Below are 19,333 nucleotides of genomic sequence, written 5' to 3'. Positions count from 1 at the left end.
TTGAAAAACATAAATTTTTCATTATATTATCAAGATGTAATTAATATTCCCATCATAGCCAGAATATTCTACAAGCATCAATAAATATAACGGTTGACGGCACAGCTTTTACTGGTTGTTTAATCTGATGCCATCAGAAGCTCCACGATTACAATTACCTGTAAAACAATTACTACCATCTTTCTCTTGAAACAACCAAAATGCAGGAGGCCATTTGAGTTCCTCTCTTTTCCATTGTGTAATTAATAGGCAGCGAATGTTAATGACTCATTTGTGTAAAGATCGATGCCGTGGCTCTGAAGCGGCGCCGAAGAGAGAAGGCGGCGGTTGAAGGTGGACAGGAGCAGTGAGGGAACGGGGGGGAGGGAAGGTACAGGCGGCAGCTCAACAAGCTGTTGATTAATAAGGAGCTGCTGGGCTGCCTCTCCTGAGCATGCATGCATATGTGCACAGCTCTGACACCTCCTCAGGCTCACACCTGTGATTCCTCTGAGTCAAGGACACGTTCACTCAGTGCAGCAATAGGAACTCAATTTGTCAGCTTTGTTATTGCATTAGCGATGATGATCTCTGGAGAGGGTTGAGAGAATGATGGAGTTGGCTTCAGGTGTGCCAACTTTCTACACACAACTAGGACACATATTCATAAGTGCTTCTGCTAATGTAATTTTAATTTAGCCCTAAATTTCATTATATTTTCGGTGTTCGCAAAGAAAATCCACCACATATGAACCAAGCGGTTCATATGTGGTGGATATGAACCACAATTATTTTACTATTTAAAATAATAGTAAATAATTGTTCACCTTATAGACAGTTTTCCCCAAGTTGCTTGTCATATTCTTCTGCTTTATTATTTTCAAACTGATCAGAACAACAATCAGAATCTCAGTCTAATTCACAATTTATGGACCCCATTGTCCCGTCAGCAGTTTTATCTGCTGCTGTTTTTGATTCTAAAATAACAAGAACTTGAAGAAAAAAAAGTAAAGCATGAAGCTCCCAAGATACTGCTGCATATTTAAATATTATAAATAGATTCATGCGCCTCATGAATCCAAATATGACAAAAGATTTTTAGAAATATTTGAAAGTGTAGCCAGAAATGATGATTGTGAAAATGCGACACTAAGAGCAGCTCCGGGGTTTATACAACATGGCTGTCATTTTTCTTTTTAAATGTTTGAAAATTGTTTCAAGGTCAAACAAAGAAGAATATTTCGGGCAGATTGTAAGATTTTGATCCAGCGAGTGATGAAGTGTCTTCGGTTGCATGATTTATTACAAGAAGCAGTCATGCTTGGAACTTCCAACGATGGGTGGAAAAAATTTTCATATGTGAAATTGATTCGTTGATGACATTTTTATGCCTCAAGCGTCTTGATTTCCCAAAGAGGACACATCCAACCTTGACCTTTTTCACACCAGACCCTTGGTCATCTGCCATCAGCAATAATGGCATCGAAATTGATTCCAACTAACTCTTCAGTCTTCAATTTCCAGTGGAGACGGAGGTCAACAGCTCCCCCACTATTTGGAAGGAACAGATTGGTTTTATTTGTTAGCAAACAAGAAGAAACAAAGTAAACACAAAGAAACAGACTTATAGTCTATCAGAGCTTCTCTTTTTTAGTTGAGGCAGAGAGAAGACTGCTTAAAATATGAATTAGTGGGCTATCAGTTCTTCTGAATAGTTAAATTTTCTCAACACAAAACTTGAATTTTTGTGTATAACTTGAATTTGAAGACCCTGGTGTCATTACATTACAAATTTAGCTGTGTAAGACCTGTAAACTCTAACAGATGTTGTGTATTGTTAATTCAACCAGCTACTTCTGACAAAAGCTAGCTTTTAATTCTTATTAAAAAATGCACAAACTTGAATAACACGAACCATTGGAGCATCTCAAACTAGTTTCTTGAACACAACTCTGAGATTATTGTACTGTATTGGTTTCCAGGCTCATCTCAGAGTCCCTGTTGGATATGATGGACATGTAGCAAAAACAACAGCTTCAACTGTGACACTATCATGGACAAACATCTCTGAGAAATGTTTCCAACACCTTGTCGAATTTAAATCGCAAAGATTTTAGGCAATTGGGAAAAGAGGGTCCAACCGGAAGCTAAAGAGGTGTGCCTAATGAATTGGCCAGTGATTTTTATTTTAACACACAAACAAGAAATCGCTCTTTGAAAATGTACCAACAACTCATGAATGTATTGGCCTCGCTTTTTAATTTTGGACTGAGAAAAGAGCCAGTAGGAAGTTACCTGGCCCCATGCAGGAAAACAAGCTTCTGCTGAGAAAACAGTTTTATTACACCGGTAGGGAACTGGATGTTTTCTCTTAATTTAACAATTTATGCAAACTGATTTTTAAAGACATCATACTGTTTGTACTGTGAGATGTTACCACTGAATTCACTGCCTTTTTAAACGACCCACAAAACACGAAACACAGGTTTAATAAATGCGATTCAGAACCCAGAACAACCCTTTCTGGAATGGATCTTATTATTTTATAGTATATAAAAGATTCATTTAACTGATAAAAATATAAAAAGATCTAAAAATACATCTATCACCAGCCAGAAAAGCTTAAGGGTAATTAGAGTTCTGTATTCAGCATATTTATATTGCCATTATAATTATATAACAGTTGCAGTTTTTTCTTAATTTGCTGTATTTATTTTAATTGTATTCCTTTCACAGCTTTACTTTTATGCTTTCAGTGACCCATTTTTTGCATGCAGCTCATTAAACTTTTATTTCCCCCTCATATTCTTATTATTCTCTACTACTTTTGTTTCTTTTTTCTTTTTCTTTCTCGTCACGATGGCCGGGCAGCGTCTCTTCCACTATCTGTTTTTCAAAGAGAATTGGGCAGTTTTTGTCCAGCTGTTACAAAAATGAGAGCCATGCACTGAAAATGCCTTTCAAAATAAATCTTTCTGAGGACTGAAACAGCTTTCATGGTTTTTGTTTCCGCCCCTGCACACAGTGGGTGAGGAAGCAGAGACTTAGAGAAGGGGAGAATAATGAACCGCCAACATGAGGCTGGTAGTTCGATGAGTGCACATGATGAATGACCGTGGGGAGAGAGTAAAGGACCAGAGCACAAGCACAGCCATTTGTTACTCCGCTGTCACAAATGTATTTTTAATGAATCTGCACCTCTGACTCCTCTGCAGAGCACTGCCATTCCTTAAGGCCAGTATGACCCCAATATTTCCAGGGAAGTGAACAAGCCCACTTTTACGCTGGCTGTGCAATGTAAATAGCCTTCTCCTTCTGTTTGCTGAGGCCATCAGTCTACTTCCTCATTATTATCCATACATACCTGCACCGAGAATAGGGGCCACCCTAGCTTTCTGTGCCCCTGGCAGCTGTGAAGAAATTTCACCTTGAATTATTGTTTTGTGCTAAGTTGCAGATCTATTAGCAGTGCAAATGCTGCTATATATATATACACACCACAATTGGTGGAACAAGGTGGGAAATTGTTGTTTCCGGAAATTAGAATGGAGATAAGATAATTTGGTCAATTTATTATTATCTCTTTAATTTTCAAAAACCTTTAAATGATTTTAGCATGTTTGTTTGTTTGTGACTATCTGGCAATATACAGGGCTGAAATCAGGGTCAAATTGGCATAGAAGTCATTTGACATGGAACCAAATTAGCACTGTCAAGCTGGAGGTTCTGTAGTTTAGGAACGCCCTGGGATCACCCCGGGAGATGATGTCATGGAGGAGAGGGATGTCTGGGGTTCGCTCCTAGATTTGTTGCGGTTATCTGTGGAAAACAATTGATTAATGGATCGAAAACCACTGAACGCAACAATTGCTGGACTATAAAGCAAATGTCTGGCACACTATAAAGTTGGTAAGATGTCAAAGTTGAGATTTTAGACACCGGAACAAAAAGAGAGCTCACTATATAGCATATTGCAAAATATAGTGTTTGACGTGTGAGTTTGAAAACAGTGCTAGTTCTGCAGTAGCTTTTAAAGATGCATCATTTGAATCCAGTTGTGTTGAGCAAGCAGAAATCTAAAACATGCWCAGTGAAGTGGGGCTACATTTTATTTAAGACTGCTGATGAATCATCCGAACACCAAGATGTGTGAAACACTTGAGAGGGAGATCAAATAGATTTCACACAGAATATTGTGTTATCTTGATCAGCAGGATGATAGAAGGTAAAAATGATGTGGGGGGGGGGGGAAATAAAACTGGTAAAGAATCTTGTTCCATCTGTGTGTAACGTTTTCAGTCGCACTATTAACCTTTTCCTTGTAGCAACTGCATGCCAAAAAGTGTCAACACATTGCTTTATTTTATAGGACGCAGGGCATGATTCAAATGACGTGTCTAATATGCCACAATCAACATACAACTTCATTTGCAATAATGTGCAGTCACAGGTTTTCCAACGGTATGAGGAAATTAAACTGACCTGTCATCCCTGACTCACCACAACCCATCATAAAAGTGACTTATGCAATGAATACATTGTGCAAAAAGCAAACCCATACAACTCTACACTTCACATTAACAGTTTAGAAACACAACATGAAAAAYTAATCCTGAGAGGTCAGATTTTAGTCTCTCTCTCTTTCAATAAGGTGGCTCATTAATCTAAATAAAGTAATTTTCTGCAGTGCTGTCATCTTTGCTCTCTATGAACAAAGAAGATTGTCAACATTGGACTCAAACAACTGTGAGTTTCCGGCCTTCACGTACATCCAGTTAGTGTCAATCCGAGAGCTCACCTTGGAGCTGTTGACAGCTCGCTGCAGAGAAAATGTCATGTACTGTGCACTATATGTCAGCAGGCGAGGACATCATATACCATCCTGGGCTTGTTATGGCTGAATTAAGGCATGCTGTTCCACTGGAGAAGGGACCCGGTTCAGAAAAGAAATGACATGGTGTTTACGAAGGAATGTCATTTTTGCTGGACGTCTCCACAGGGCCCCGCTGCCTGCTGGCTCGACTGCTCTTCACAGAAATCTCCGCTGGCTCCAGCATCAGGTTGCGGCTGTTCTTGTTTCTGTCTTGATCTGTGACATAACTCTGGTTGTCGCTGACGACAAAAAAAACAACAACATATAAATAATTACTTAAAATCCAAACATGCAGAATATTCTCAATAATCCATATTTTAAATAATCATTTCAAAGATAAATGCCAAATATAAAAATAAAACAAGTCCAGTCCAAATAATTGGTTCAAATAATCCCAAAAAATGGCTAACTTTTCTTTCAATACATCTGCTTTATCTTTTTATTTGAAGGAAATCACTTTACAAAGTAGAACATTTTTTGCCTCAATGAATTTTATTTACGAATTGAAAAACTTCATCTCCAACAAGTTTAGGTCAGAACCTGTCTTGACTGTCCTTTGGCACTGTGCTGTCCTCATAGATTTTCAGCATCGTTTCGGTGCGATCGTCAAGATGCTCCTTAGGCTCCTGAAACCTAAAAATGAATCAATACATTTATACAAGCCATTAGTGCATATAGGGCTGTAGTGATACAATAATCTCACAATGCGATACAAAACATGATATTCTGCTCACGATACAATATATATTGCGATATTCAGCAAACGATATAATTCAATACACTTTTGCGATTTTCTGAAAGATTTTAGAGGGACAGAGTGATTTTGGGGACATTTTGTGACTGTTACAGAGTTGGATTGGATTAATTTAACTGAAAACTGATTAAAAGAACCAACTACATAATAACTGGCTCTGGTTGGACATGAACACAGACTTAAAGTCGACAGCTGGACAAAATGAATCAAAGAAGTGGTGAGAAAACATGTTTCTTTTAATTGAAACAGTACAAACTGTAGCTTACATGCATTTGTAAAGTAAATAAAGTGCACCAAGTACCCTGCTCTGAGTAGTTTGATACCTTTTTAACCTTGACACTTAACATCTGAAGGAATCACTCTAAGCCTGATGACCTAATCACTCTCCCGGCGAAGCAAGCAGTGAGTGAGCAAGGTGACAGTTGGATGTTACGATACTTACGGATGAATATTGATTTTTTTCTAGGAAAGAAAATATTGATATATATCGCAAAATCGATATTATTACACAGCCCTATTAGAACAACAGGTCATTTATTCTACACCTCACTGTAAAATAAACTAAGACTGTTGAAAGCTTAAATCAATGCAACATGCAGAAACAAACATAATTTGTTGGTTTTACTATAAACCAGAAGCAGACACTTGCCAGTGCAACGCAAAAATTAGAGATAAAGTAAATATATAAAGTAACTAACTGACATTATTTATCTACTTTTTTTCCAGCAAAATAAATGCTGGTAAAAACATCCAGTCATGGTGACATAATGAGCATAGTAACAACGTTTACCGCACCTGGGCTCAAGCCTCTCTTTGACTTTAGCGATTGACAGGATGTAAGGGCTGATCTGTCTGGCGATCGTGGTTAAGTAAGAATTCTCATGTTTCAGCTGCATCAGGTCATGAAGCTGAGCTGCAGTTCAGAGAAGAATTAAGGCAGGTTTTACACAACAAAAGAAAGAGAAGTAATTAGGGACAAATATGAATTTGTGTTGTCACTGCTGGACAAAAACCTTCATAGATCTCCTGCTCGTTATTCACCATCTGCAAAGTTTCATCCCAGATCTGTGAAGAAAAGGACAAATTTACATTAATGGATTCATTGTGTGTTGGAAGCAACTGGCATGCTTGGCAAATATAATGAAGGAAAGAAACACATTAAAGTCAAATAAAAGTTCTACCGTTTATATTTTAAATAGAAATAATTTACACAACTTTGCAGTAATAATCTAAAAGTTTATTACTGCATGGAATACCAGATTCCATGCCTGGAATCTGGTATTTAACAATTGATTTTATTGTCAATTTAAACAATTTATTTAACAAAACTTTTTTTTTTTTTTTTTTTTTTTTTTACAGAAACAGGAGTTCTGACAATATAATATTTTTTCAGCGTCATTATTCAGTTTTATTATTCATTAAATAGATAGAGCCCGTGCAAAAGGGAATCTTTTTTATGTTTCTGTTGTGTGGGCTCCCTTACAATATAATTTAAAATTAAAAAAATCTTACATATTATTTCCGGGACTCCAAAAAAAATTCAGCAAAGTGTGTGCATTTAACATTTTTGAAATGTCAGTGCCATAAGCACAAAGTTCAAACTCCATTAAAGCTGCGGTCTTTCCATACTCACCTCTTCAAACATAACTCTCATGGTTTCCACGGTGGAGTACTGAGTAGAAATCTGATTGTCAATATTCAGGGATCTGTCCAAGATCTCTCCCATTTTATCTGTGTTGATGATGGAATGGTGTTTGGTCAGGTCTCTGTGCATCTCCTGGACCTGGTCCTTCAGATTCTGAATCTCTGTCTGCAGAGTCTAGAAGCACAGACACAGGAACAAAACATTCCTCAACACGATGAATGTAAATCTTTCTGCTTTGGTGCATCTGAATATGAAAACTTAGTTACTGTTTCAAAAGTTTAAGGTAAATCTTAAGGAATTAAAGTTGCTGATTTTATATCGACTCCCATTTGATCCCAGATTTTCTTTTAAAAAGTCAACATTTTTGGTTAATGTGTTCATTTAGCTTCCTTTTAAGATAACTAAAGTATTTTGGAAATGAAGTGCAGTGTTGCATTTTCCTAATAATTTTAATTAAATGAGTTCTCAGACCACAATAAGAGCTGTCACAATCAAAACATTTTCCTCTTTGCTTGTGACACAAGTCTTTGACAACACTGCTGACAACATTGTCTGAATATTGAATTTACTTACAGAACAGGACATTCTTAAGAGACGTTATGCTTAAATTTCTTGTTTCACAATACAGAATTGGCTTCTGGAAAACAAACTGAGAATTAATCTTCAGAATGTTACTTTAGTCTAAGAATAAGAAATCATAAACACACAATTCCTTACTTAGAAACATACATGGAAACAATATCTTGTTTTATTAAAAGGAATCTGATTCAACCCAGGTGACATTTTAATATCCAGAATGCAATTTGCTAGTTTTTTGATCACGTTCTCTAAATGTGAGTAATTCACCTTCGTTTTAAGGGGAACTGAACTTTCTTTTGGAAACAAAATTTCCCTCCGAATGAACGTTTGAACTCTAAAATCTTCTTTTTGTTGTTTTCAGTCCATTCAGAGGTGGATTTGCCGGTATGCTTCTGATCACTGTTCTGCTGTACAAGTCAAACTTACTGCAGCTTAAAGCTGTAAACTGATAGATGGATATTTTCTTGCAAGATTTTTGGGATTAGAGCAGAATTCATGGTGCAATCTTGGTGTAAGTTGACCAGGTCCTGAAGCAGGACATATTTTTAAACCAGCTTTAGTTTATTTTCTTTTGAGATTTGCGTTCACACTCTTCACTCACCCGGTAGGCATTCTCGTAGTTGCGGCAGTGGTCAGTGAAGGGGGTTTCCCTGCCCTCAGCCAGGAGGACCTTAGTGCAAATATTCCTGTGAGATGTCAGCTTTCGCCCAAACACCGAGCCCACCGGCATCTCACCGAGAGACGGAGAGTGGCAGGGTAACGAGAGAGGGGACTGGAGCCTGCAGAGAGCACATAACACCCAGTACAGGCCCTTGCTTCTCATTGAAACATTTATTTTGTCCTGTAATGTGCAACTGAGCACCTCTTATTTAAATATAAGTGCAATTTGATCTATGATATCAAGCCTCTCTCATTCTGTCAACATCAGGGAAGCAATATCATATCATCTTGCTCAGTCAATAAGTCACAAAGCTTTGTTACATTTTTACATTTTCAGTCTTGTCTCGATAGGCAGCTTTTTTAAGTTAGGTTGAAAGGTAACCTAACTTTGTTAGGTTAACAAAAACTAGTATTTGTTATGTTAGTATAACAAATACTAGTTATACTAATATTTGTAAGATTGTGGTGTTAGGCCAGTAACATAATTTAAGATCTTGAGAATCCAAGTACACCCTTCAAAAAACTGTAAATCTACAATTCTAAAAAAAAAAATCATACAGTCCAAATGGAGGGTAAAAAAGTATATTAAAGTACAGCAAAACTAAAACAAATGAAACAGCTACCTGGTGCTAAATATGCAGTATCACTACTGCTTTCACCAGAAACACAGAGACCAGAGTACATAGCCGGCTATACAGATTCTAAGATCTGAAGTGAAAACATAGTAGTTTTCTTAGGCTCCATGTCATCTGACTTGCTGGCCATTTCCTCACAATCTTCTAAACATTTATGTGTAGCAGATCATCAAAATGCAAGCAATAGTTGGCATCTCATTTTCATAAACAGGTTTGCAATATTGCAATTTTGTAATAAAAAGTCAATATCACCCTGATTCCAAACAACTTACAGCTATAAGAATGACAAACTCAGGTCTGGCTTCAACACTGTCACAGTGACTATTAACGTTGAAAGAAGCAGATCTGCAGTAGCTGGACGTAAGTGCTTCTGTTTTATTTTTAATATCAACAGGGGAGTTTTATTACAGATGAAAATTATAACAGCAGTAAAGCGACATCAGTTACTAAAATGAACCAGCTTGCAGCACTTCACTGATCTTTAGAGGGAAATTATGACAAAAATACAGTCAGCAAGCAGGCTTTCCATTATCAGCCCCTGCCTGGTTCGCATCAAGCAATGCCATCTGTGGGGAAGAAGCTTTAAGATGTGAATTTTAAATGCATAAAGGACAGAGGCAAAACCCTTCAAAAAAGTATTTATGAGAAGGGAGAAGGCTGCGGTGTAGTAGTTAAACTGCCACATACTAAGGAAAATCCATCCCCCCTTTCACCTGTCAATTATATCATCTATTCATTACATTTGCAAGTTAATCAAAAAAGTGGTGAGTGGAAAGGAAAGATTTGATCTATGATGAAATTATGTGCTCAAAACAAACTCAAACAAATCTCTGCTTCATTCTTTAACTATCATCTTGCCAAATGCGTATTGAGGAGATGTTTAAAGCTCGTGTATGTGTCGCTTGTCATGCACATCATTAGTTCAAATAATCAAAAAGTGATCAAATAAACAAGCATTTACCTCCAATCCATTAGGCTCCTCTGCCTCCGGTTTCCCTGTCCGGAACTAATGCAGTCAGACCTCTTTAAAACATATGTCCTCCTCTCACTGTCACACAAGTCATCCCCCACACACCCAGACTATGTCCTCACAGCGGTGACGCCAATTTAAAACCTTTCCTGTGTTAAAGCTGTGACATCAACAGTCCAAGTCCAACCGCTCCTGAGTGCCAACCTGCAGCTGATTCCTAGACAGTTCTGTGAAATTATGATAAAAATAGTCTCAGGCGGCCGGACACCAATCCCTGTCAAGTTTGGGTCTTGCACTTGTGGGGTGTTAAACATGTTGGAAAGAAACGTTGTCAGTATGCTGGCATTAGAGGATAGGCTTAAGGACCTGTGAATAGTTAACAGACACTGATGTGGAAAAAGTATTTGTGTTTGTCTGTGATGGGCACAAAAACTAGGAACAGGTTACAACCGCTTTTGATTTCAAGAAATGTTTTTAAATGAACATGTGAGCTGGAAAGTATCAGTATGTTTTTTTTAAACAATCTCCGTCCATGATCTATACGTGCAACCATACATCCATTCATCACCTGAACGTTGTCTGGTCACAACAAGTCCACAGCTTTCTAATTTGGGAATGCTCTCCCAATCAAGGCCCCCCATTTAACAAGGTGAATTACGTAAACATATCAGAGTACAAAGCTTACAGAGAGGCAGACAAAATAACTGGCATAGCGGGATTCAGCATGGCGCCTCCTTTCCGCTGCATCTGCACTTGCAAACCATTTGGGGATTGTAAACTTGGAAGCTTTACATGTGTGAATTTTCTGCCCAGATTATTGTCTTTCTCGAAAGAACCCGAAGGGTGCCAATGACACAAACTGCTATGCAGACAATTGGCAGAAGAAAACACTGCAAAGAGATTAAAGGGAGAAGATATTACCTTGTTACGACACTTGTGGAACCAGCGACAGAAGGAGGACGGCGGGATACCAGCTGCAGCAGAGGCTCCAGACAACGAGCAAACTCACTCCTATACTCAGTATTGATCTAAACGAGCACAAAGTCAAAATAAGTTAGTCACAACAAATACGTCACACCAAAAATGTACAGGGAAACACCAAAAATGAGCACATAATAACAGGAAATGGCAGTATTTCAATTGTAGAGCAATGTGGGAAGCATGAAAGGTTTTATAAAATTCTATAATTTAGAAACAATGTCTGTTGTTTCTAAACTATATTCACAGAAAACAACACCTCACAGCTCAGGGCACATATTTTTTGTGTAATATAACAGGGAACATTGTGTTTTTCACAGTTTGAAATTCAGTTTGGCAAAACAAAATTACTATATTTTCCATAATTTGTTCGTGGAAGTGTTGTTCAATCTCAAATTTTGTTTTTCTTTCAGCTTTGATTGCACCATTTGCTTTATTTTTGCACTGGATTCACAACTCAGATTGCACCAATTACAAGCAGATGCAAGCTTTATTTTTGCACAAAGTCACAGTTGACCTTGCTTCATAGTCAAACACAGATAAAAGTCGAATGAGAAAACACTTGAACTTTTTCATTTTCATAACTCCAGGTTCCAGCCTGATGAGGTCAAAACTTTCAGAACAACATCTGAAAGGTGGAATTCCACCAACAAGGTGATTTTCAATCAGTAAGCAAAACCTTAGATTTTGAGAATGTGTGGAATAATGCAACCCTTTGACAGATAAAAAAAAAAAACATTGGTTACATTTAAAATGTATGAAACTAAAAAAAGAAACACTTCTGGACCATCACGCTGTGTTAATTTTGCTCAGTTTATAAAAAATGTTCTTTGATTTCTTTTTAGCGCTCTGGCTGTGTGCACATATGCCACATAACACAGGATTTCAGCTGTCAGTATTTTCCCGCACAATCTACATTTTACAAAATGCTTTCATCTTTGAAAATCGTCTTTGAGGATGTGCAGCTATCCCTGCTGGCTGTAATTCATTATCTGTATGTATGGACTTCCTCTAAATGTATGCATATTGCTGGCATAAGTTACAGCTGTTTGTGTTTTGGTCCTCCYCACCATGATCACAGCTTAAACCTGCCTCCATTTTAAAAATGTCTMATTTAAGTTTGCAAACCTGAATTTGCACACACATTTAGCACACACAAATCTACACCTTATATTAGTTGGTTGGCATTTCAGCGGTGCYGAGCTAAAAAGAAAAAAAGGTCAAACTGCATTATTAAGCAGGCAAATATCTAATTGTTTAAAAAGTCAGTGTGCCAGCACTTTCAATGCATTTTAGCTCCAGATGAGTGCCTTGTACTCACTTTGCTGCTTTGCACTGGCCGCAGTCGATGAGGGAGTTTCGCAATCCTCTTCAGCCTYTCCATGAGTTGCTGTGCAAGCAAGAACATCCGGGTTTGATTCAGTGACCTGCTTCACCTCACTGAGGWGTTATGGACAGCCTCAATTTAAAAGCCAATTCAATCCAACAAATACTGTAACCTTTCTCTTGCCAATAAAACTTCTTTCAAAAAACTGTTAACTTTTTGTTTTCAGAGTTGTTTGCTGAGAAAGCAAAGGTCATTTATTAAAACAAAGCACTGTATCTATCTTTGTGTCTTATTTYYTWWTWRKYYKKTYYYYKKTTYYYCMARKYMWTYKTKKTTTKRAMYTYYYYKKTTYCYKKWWKRWTTTTTWAATTTTACATAAWTATACATAGCTCATTATATSTTGTATTGGTGTGTTGCTACATTTTTACATTTTGCATYGTTCTGATGAAGTGCAATAATAWCCTCTTCAGTTGTTTATCACCATACTTACATATCCCATATCCAGAAATTCATATTTGTTGGCTGAGCTGAGAAAGGCTGAGCAGGTGACCAGATGGACCTACAAACATCAGAAGAAGGAACAAAAAGTATTAAAGCCTACAGAAATTAAAGGACCATTGCAAAAAAAAAGAACATATCCATAAATAATATCTCGGGGCCTTGGACATCTACCTCTGGTTTGCAGAGTCATTATCTGTTTGAGTTATTAAAAGTCAGCCTAACAAGTGTTTGTTTACTTTTAATAAATTCTGATTTSTGTCATATTTCTGTATTGATGAGTTGTCTTTCCAATAGTGGTAAAATGTTTGGCATCATCATTAGTATGAAGTTGTGATCTTGTCCTCACCTGAAGTGTTGGAAGTAGAGCAGTGAGGTGAGACAGTTGCTCCTTTAATGCTTTCTCCTTCTCCTCATGCTGACTACAGACACACACCACACACACAAGTATGTAAGACAACACYTTTARACTTGTGGATGCCACAGTACACAGAGGATTCAGCTCAGGAGGTGCAACCACGAACAACACACTCAGTATTTCCAGGAGTTAATCTATCTGTCTTCTCCTGTAACAAACACACAGATGCAGACACACAAAGCATGACATAAATAGCCTTCAACGTCCTTCTGGGAACACAAACCACTGGATGGTTTCCAGGCAATAGAGAGAGCACGAGATGGATTTAGACAGAGATGCACTTTGCCGGATCTGAAAATTGTTTTCATTCAGTCGCACACACTTACCCACAAGGCCTTCAATAAACAGCAAATTCCTGGTGGTGTTACTTTTAAGATTATGCTTTGGATTCACTCATTAGAGATGACATTTGCAATTTTTTTTAAGAATGGCCAGGATACATAAATCACCTGATATCAGTTTGTTTGAGTAGTAAATCCAATTATATCTTAAAAAGTAATCTAACCTAATGGACYAGTCAGATTTAAACTTTAAAGAACATTTATTCAAACTTTAAGTGAGTCTTTATTGCAGTTTAGAAGTCACGTTTTCATAATGTATTGCCTAACGCTGTCTGSCACAACGTAGGTAATATTTTTGCCAAATTGCCTGAAATGAGGAAACACAAACAGACTMTAATGCCTGCAGGCTGCTTCAGGTTTCCTGCCACAGTTGGTTTATTAATCTTTTGCATTTTGTAAGTAAAAATGCTCTTCATGTAGCTTYACTTTCAGTTATTATCGTCGCACAAGTTTTAAATATTATTTTTGGAATTACAGCACATTTCTACAGAAGTGATTTTAACTCAGCGTTCCACTTATTAAACATGGAAATTATCCAGGAAAACGTGTTTGATGCTGAGCAGATTATTCTGGGGAAAACAAGGTGCTACTCATCACCTTTGAAGTCATTACAACAAAGTGTTTATAATAAAAAACATAAATTCAACTCAACTCAGAGTAATACAATAACAATGTGATGCACAATTGTGGCAAAAAATAGACATATATCTAGACAATGCTCATCTTTACAGATATTTATTTTACCTCTGAGCTGCTTTCAGCAGAGTCTTTTTCCTCTCTGCTAGCCTTTCCTGTCAAATGAGAAGAGAAAAAAAAACCTCCCATTATCCCCACAATGATGTGAAAATGGCCTTGAGCTCTGCAATACCTAATAAATTCTCAAGATTGTGAAAAGAAATGGCTTAAATTGTACAGTGCGGTTCCCTGCTCTCTTGGATTGTTTAAAAAAAAGCTGTGTTTTCTAACATTTAGATAATAGAGACATCCAGTGGCCAAGCAGCGCTAATGGAGCCAGACGGAGGACATGGCAACTGTAAATGACTAAATTGAGGCCATATTTGAATCTTGTGTTTTGAAGAAAGATGAGAAATCTCTGTGCAGGTTATGTCCACAGAAAAAAACTGTAATAGGATTTACATCTGAAAAGAGGGAGCAGTTTTACCTCTTATTACCTTTGGACCATGAGTAGTTATTATGATAGGAAGGTTCAAGTAGGATGTGTATTTAAAGAGGATGTTCACTAAACTTCATAGCTTAAAAAAACAATGGTGAAARAAAYATTGTTTTTAACAAGAGGGTAGCATAGCTAGAAACCGAACTCGAGTCATATTACTTCAAAATAATACTTTAAAATATGTATATAGAAGAGAAAATGTACAGTATAGAATTATTCGTGGTATTAATTTTCCTAAAGTTACTTGAAAACTTCCATCAATTTATCATGTTATTTAATCTTTTGTGGTTTTATTTACAAAACCAAGTTGTTCAGCTGCTTCAAAACAGTTTTGTGTCATAATTTTTTGTTTATGTTTTTTTCCCCAACTCAGCTGATTTCAGTTTTGCAATATTAAAACAAATATTTTGTGATTTCTATAAACACATAAACCCCCCAAAATATGCATGCCAGGATATTATTAATATAATTGATCAGGAGATATAGTAGAGACATAGTAGAGTTTATATTGATAGTTTCACGAAAACAAAGAGGAGAACAATAAAGGGARGAACAATATAAAGAAAAATAGACCTGCAAGCTGTTGAACAGACTACAGATTGCACTTTCTTCTTCCTCCACATTCAGACACACTTCCCCGATCATTGCCCTCAGCAGATGGATTGCTTCTCCGGTTGAGGTCTGCAGCTCCTTCACCACCTGTAGTTAAAAGACAAGATCACTGTGAACAGCTAATGAAGGCAATCTAATCTTCATAAAAATCACTTGTATAAAACACACAAAAAAAACTTAATGAAAATTAGAAAACACACCAGCTCCACACTGTTGGAAGATGTATATTTCACAGTACAACATGTTGCTGTCTGCGTCATAAAATTTGAAAAAGGACAGACATGAGCTGCTCACCAGCACAGCCTGGTCCAACATCTCACACCCCTGTGCATAAGCTGTTTCAATGTCAATGCAGTGAGTTCGACTCTCCCTGCAAAAAKGTAGTCAGTTCAAAACAAAGCAAAACTGCCTGCACCAATTCACAATAGAGGAACAAAASCATAACAATCATAATATGAATTTACTCACACTTGCATGTCTCTGAAACATTTGATGCAAAGCATTGATTTATTCTCTGTTGAGAAAAGAATGTAGGGCTCCTCATGGAGAGCTGCAGAGAGAAATATGTTTTAACTTCTGCATGGACAAAGGTCAAKATTTTTAAGAAACTGCAGGGCTCTCAATAAAAATGTTATTTGTGAATAAAACTCTTAATTTACTCCTACATTGACAGGCGTTTGTTGTAACACATTTCAACAACTTGGGGCCACTTTAAAAAATAACCAACCATTTTGCCTGAGAATATGATTAACATGGAGCAGGAAATCTATCCAGAGCCCAGGAGGGTGCACAGCTCTCTAGCTTGTTAGTCTATAATTACTGTGGAGTAAATTACAGGTGGCACTCACAGCATTTTCTGTGTTTGGCTTTGGTGCGTTTGGCCAACGACACAATCTCATGGTGGGAAAACATTCTGGCCTTGTGTGTCAGCTCTCGGCAGGTGGTACAAAGTGGCTGGCTGCAAGTGTTACAGTAGTACATCAGCCCTGTGTCCTGTATATACACGAGAASGCGRAAAAATGGAGACAAATAATTATTMATATTAAGAGATCAAAGTTCAAATCTGATGATGAGAACATGACTAAATGTTACAAATAAAACATSTAAGAACTAGCTGTAATAATTTACAGCTAGTAAATTGTTGTTSTACTTTTTCAATTACAACAAAACTGCAAACTGATTTTTTGTGGCTTTTGTCTTAAGATGCAAACAAAGTGCTGCACCTTTTTGTTACTTTCTTGGTCACAGTTGGCACAAAGCACCGTCTCCTCAACATCTGCGTTGTTGTCCACAAGGAACTTCAGCAGACGATCCTCTGGTGGGAGGGCATTATTTCCTTTAATCATTGAGTGGTATCTAGAGAAAGCAAAGACTTCATTGGAAAGTTATTATTTACTTCCATTATTCATTTTGCGTATATAAGGATTTATTTTTAATGTTTTTCTGACAGCACCGTTAATTTGAATGCAAAACCAGTGGAGTAAAAMAATCTAATAATTCTCATTGGATGAATGTTCTTCAAGACAATTCAGACATTATATTCATCTTTTGCCATTTATTTTGGAAGTTTTTATATATTTGAAAATTGAAAAGTCAAATTAAAAACAGTAATTTAGGGAATGCGTGTTGTATGTCAAAAGCAAGAAATCTCTCTTTAATATAAAAAATAAATAAATGAAAAGAAAATTGATACTCTATAAAAATCATATAAAGATGAAAATGTATAAAGTTGAGTCAGTTTTACAAAAAAATAAAAAATGAAGTTGTTCATTGTGGGGCAGTTTCAAAACAATACTAGTGGGGGCAGCAGAGACTTCCRAAATKAGATGTTCACCGAATAAGAAAATCCGGAAGTCGGTTTGTGTCAAACGAATCAAGCGTGTTCTCAACGGTGTGTCGTCTAGAAAGTTCTGGCAAGTGAAATCTTCTACCAGTAAATGACAGCGTGCAAGTTTTCACTGTGATAGGATTATATCCGGCGTTTAAGATGTCACTTATTTCAGAGGAAAATGTTCGCGGTGGAAGCGTTTTTAGGGACCTTAGTGCGGACGACGAAGAGTGGCAGCCCACCGAGATAGAGAGCTTGTGTATGAACTGCTACCAAAACGGCACGACCCGCATGCTCCTCACTAAAATCCCCTTCTTCAAAGAAATCATCGTCAGCTCCTTCAGCTGCGCTCACTGCAGCTGGTCCAACACCGAGATCCAGTCTGCGGGCCGAATCCAGGACCAGGGGGTCTGTTACACGCTCAACGTCAAAACAAAGCAGGACTTGAACCGGGAGGTTGTGAAGGCGGACTGTGCGATCACCAGGATCCCTGAGCTGGATTTCGAAATACCTCCTTTTACCCAGAAAGGCTCGCTTTCTACCATCGAGGGGTTGTTGGACCGAGCGGTAGCCGGGCTGGAGCAGGACCAGCCCGCCAGACGGGCTGCCGAACCGCAGGTGGCGGAGAAAATAGAGGAGTTCATCCAGAAGCTGAAGAGGCTCAAAAATGTTGAACACGAATTCACGCTGGTGATTGAGGATCCATCGGGGAACAGTTTTGTGGAAAATCCTCTGGCGCCTCAAAAGGACGAGGCTCTGACAGTGACCCGGTTCAAGAGGACCGCCCWGCAGGACGAGCAGCTGGGAATACGGCCTGATGATGACCAGGTGGAGGAGCTTGCAGGGAACGACCTGGACGCTATGAGAGGAGAAGTCCTGGTGTTCCCCACAAACTGCCCGGAGTGCAACGCGCCAGCCTCCACCAACATGAAGCTGGTCAAGATCCCTCACTTCAAGGAGGTCATCATCATGGCCACCAACTGTGACAGCTGTGGCCACCGGACCAAYGAGGTCAAATCCGGTGGAGCTACGGAGCCGCTTGGCACCAGGATCACGCTGCACGTCACTGACGCTTCAGACATGACCAGAGACGTGCTCAAGTCAGAGACCTGCTCTGTCCTCATCCCGGAGCTGGAGTTTGAGCTGGGAATGGCAGCTCTGGGTGGGAAGTTCACCACGCTGGAGGGGCTGCTGCAAGACATTAAGGACCTGACTGTCTCCAAAAACCCCTTCRTCTGTGGCGACAGCAGCTCCACTGACCGGGTGGAGAAGCTGAAGGAGTTTGGGGAGAAGATAGAGAAGATCCTGGCAGGAGAAATGAAAGTGCACGTCGTCCTGGACGATCCAGCTGGGAACAGCTACATGCAGAATGTGTACGCTCCGGAGGAGGACCCTGAGATGACCGTGGAGAAGTACACTCGCACATTCGATCAGAATGAAGAGTTGGGCCTAAACGACATGAAGACTGAAAATTATCAAGAAGAAAACTGAACTGTACTCCAATGCTGGAATGAACTGATAATTGGAAATGTCTGCACAGACCCAGTGTTACATTGCATCCATATTTTCTCTCATTTTCATGTTTTATTTTAAAAACTGGGTGAATTATTGCTTTCAAAAAGCCTTATCTTAAACTTAAACAATTCTAAGTTGTTGAAATGTGTAGTAATTAAAGAGTTCATGTGAAGAAAATCTGATTTGTAAAAACACAAATGCTTGTGGTTAATAAAGATATGCCAACTCAAAGCTGTGCATTCCTGTGGCATTCCAGAAGATGGCGCTGTTTTACTGTGAATTCAAAGAAGATTKAGCTTTCAGAAGACCGCACACTGCGAGACAAATTAATCTTTTTATGCACCCCAGAGTGTGCCTTAATCTAAATAACATTACATAAATTGATGTGATGCTGGCTCTGTTCATGTTTGGCAGACAGTTATGGTTAATATAAAGGTTTACGTTGTGTGTCCTGTGTGTCTCTGTGTTGCCCTGCGACAGACTGGCGACCTGTCCAGGGTGTACCCTGCCTCTCGCCCGAAACGTTGGCTGGAGATGGGCACCAGCA

The 19,333-nt window shown here is 38.3% G+C and overlaps 2 protein-coding genes across 2 annotated transcripts; one reads left to right on the top strand and one right to left on the bottom strand.

Annotated features, from left to right (window-relative positions):
* Positions 1 to 1,264: 1,264 nt before the first annotated feature.
* Positions 1,265 to 16,824, bottom strand: LOC103464776 (RING finger protein 207). The gene is made up of 16 exons (XM_008409124.2): positions 16,667 to 16,824; positions 16,292 to 16,436; positions 15,912 to 15,993; positions 15,738 to 15,813; positions 15,405 to 15,530; positions 14,402 to 14,448; positions 13,248 to 13,320; positions 12,891 to 12,959; positions 12,395 to 12,463; positions 11,017 to 11,123; positions 8,432 to 8,609; positions 7,240 to 7,425; positions 6,620 to 6,671; positions 6,402 to 6,519; positions 5,393 to 5,485; positions 1,265 to 5,091 (listed from the first exon to the last, which is right to left on the bottom strand). Exons 1-16 carry the CDS (start codon positions 16,787 to 16,789, stop codon positions 4,941 to 4,943), a joined length of 1,695 nt encoding a protein of 564 aa, XP_008407346.2. The 5' UTR covers positions 16,790 to 16,824; the 3' UTR covers positions 1,265 to 4,940.
* Positions 16,825 to 17,264: 440 nt separating this feature from the next.
* zpr1 (ZPR1 zinc finger) lies at positions 17,265 to 19,017 on the top strand. The gene has a single exon (XM_008409121.2). It carries the CDS (start codon positions 17,431 to 17,433, stop codon positions 18,760 to 18,762), a length of 1,332 nt encoding a protein of 443 aa, XP_008407343.1. The 5' UTR covers positions 17,265 to 17,430; the 3' UTR covers positions 18,763 to 19,017.
* Positions 19,018 to 19,333: the final 316 nt, after the last annotated feature.

Source organism: Poecilia reticulata, linkage group LG5 (genome assembly GCF_000633615.1).
Source record: "Poecilia reticulata strain Guanapo linkage group LG5, Guppy_female_1.0+MT, whole genome shotgun sequence".
In the NCBI taxonomy this organism is placed as follows: domain Eukaryota; kingdom Metazoa; phylum Chordata; class Actinopteri; order Cyprinodontiformes; family Poeciliidae; genus Poecilia; species Poecilia reticulata.
Note: the sequence above shows the minus strand (reverse complement) of the source record. Positions and strands in the feature narration are given on the sequence as shown.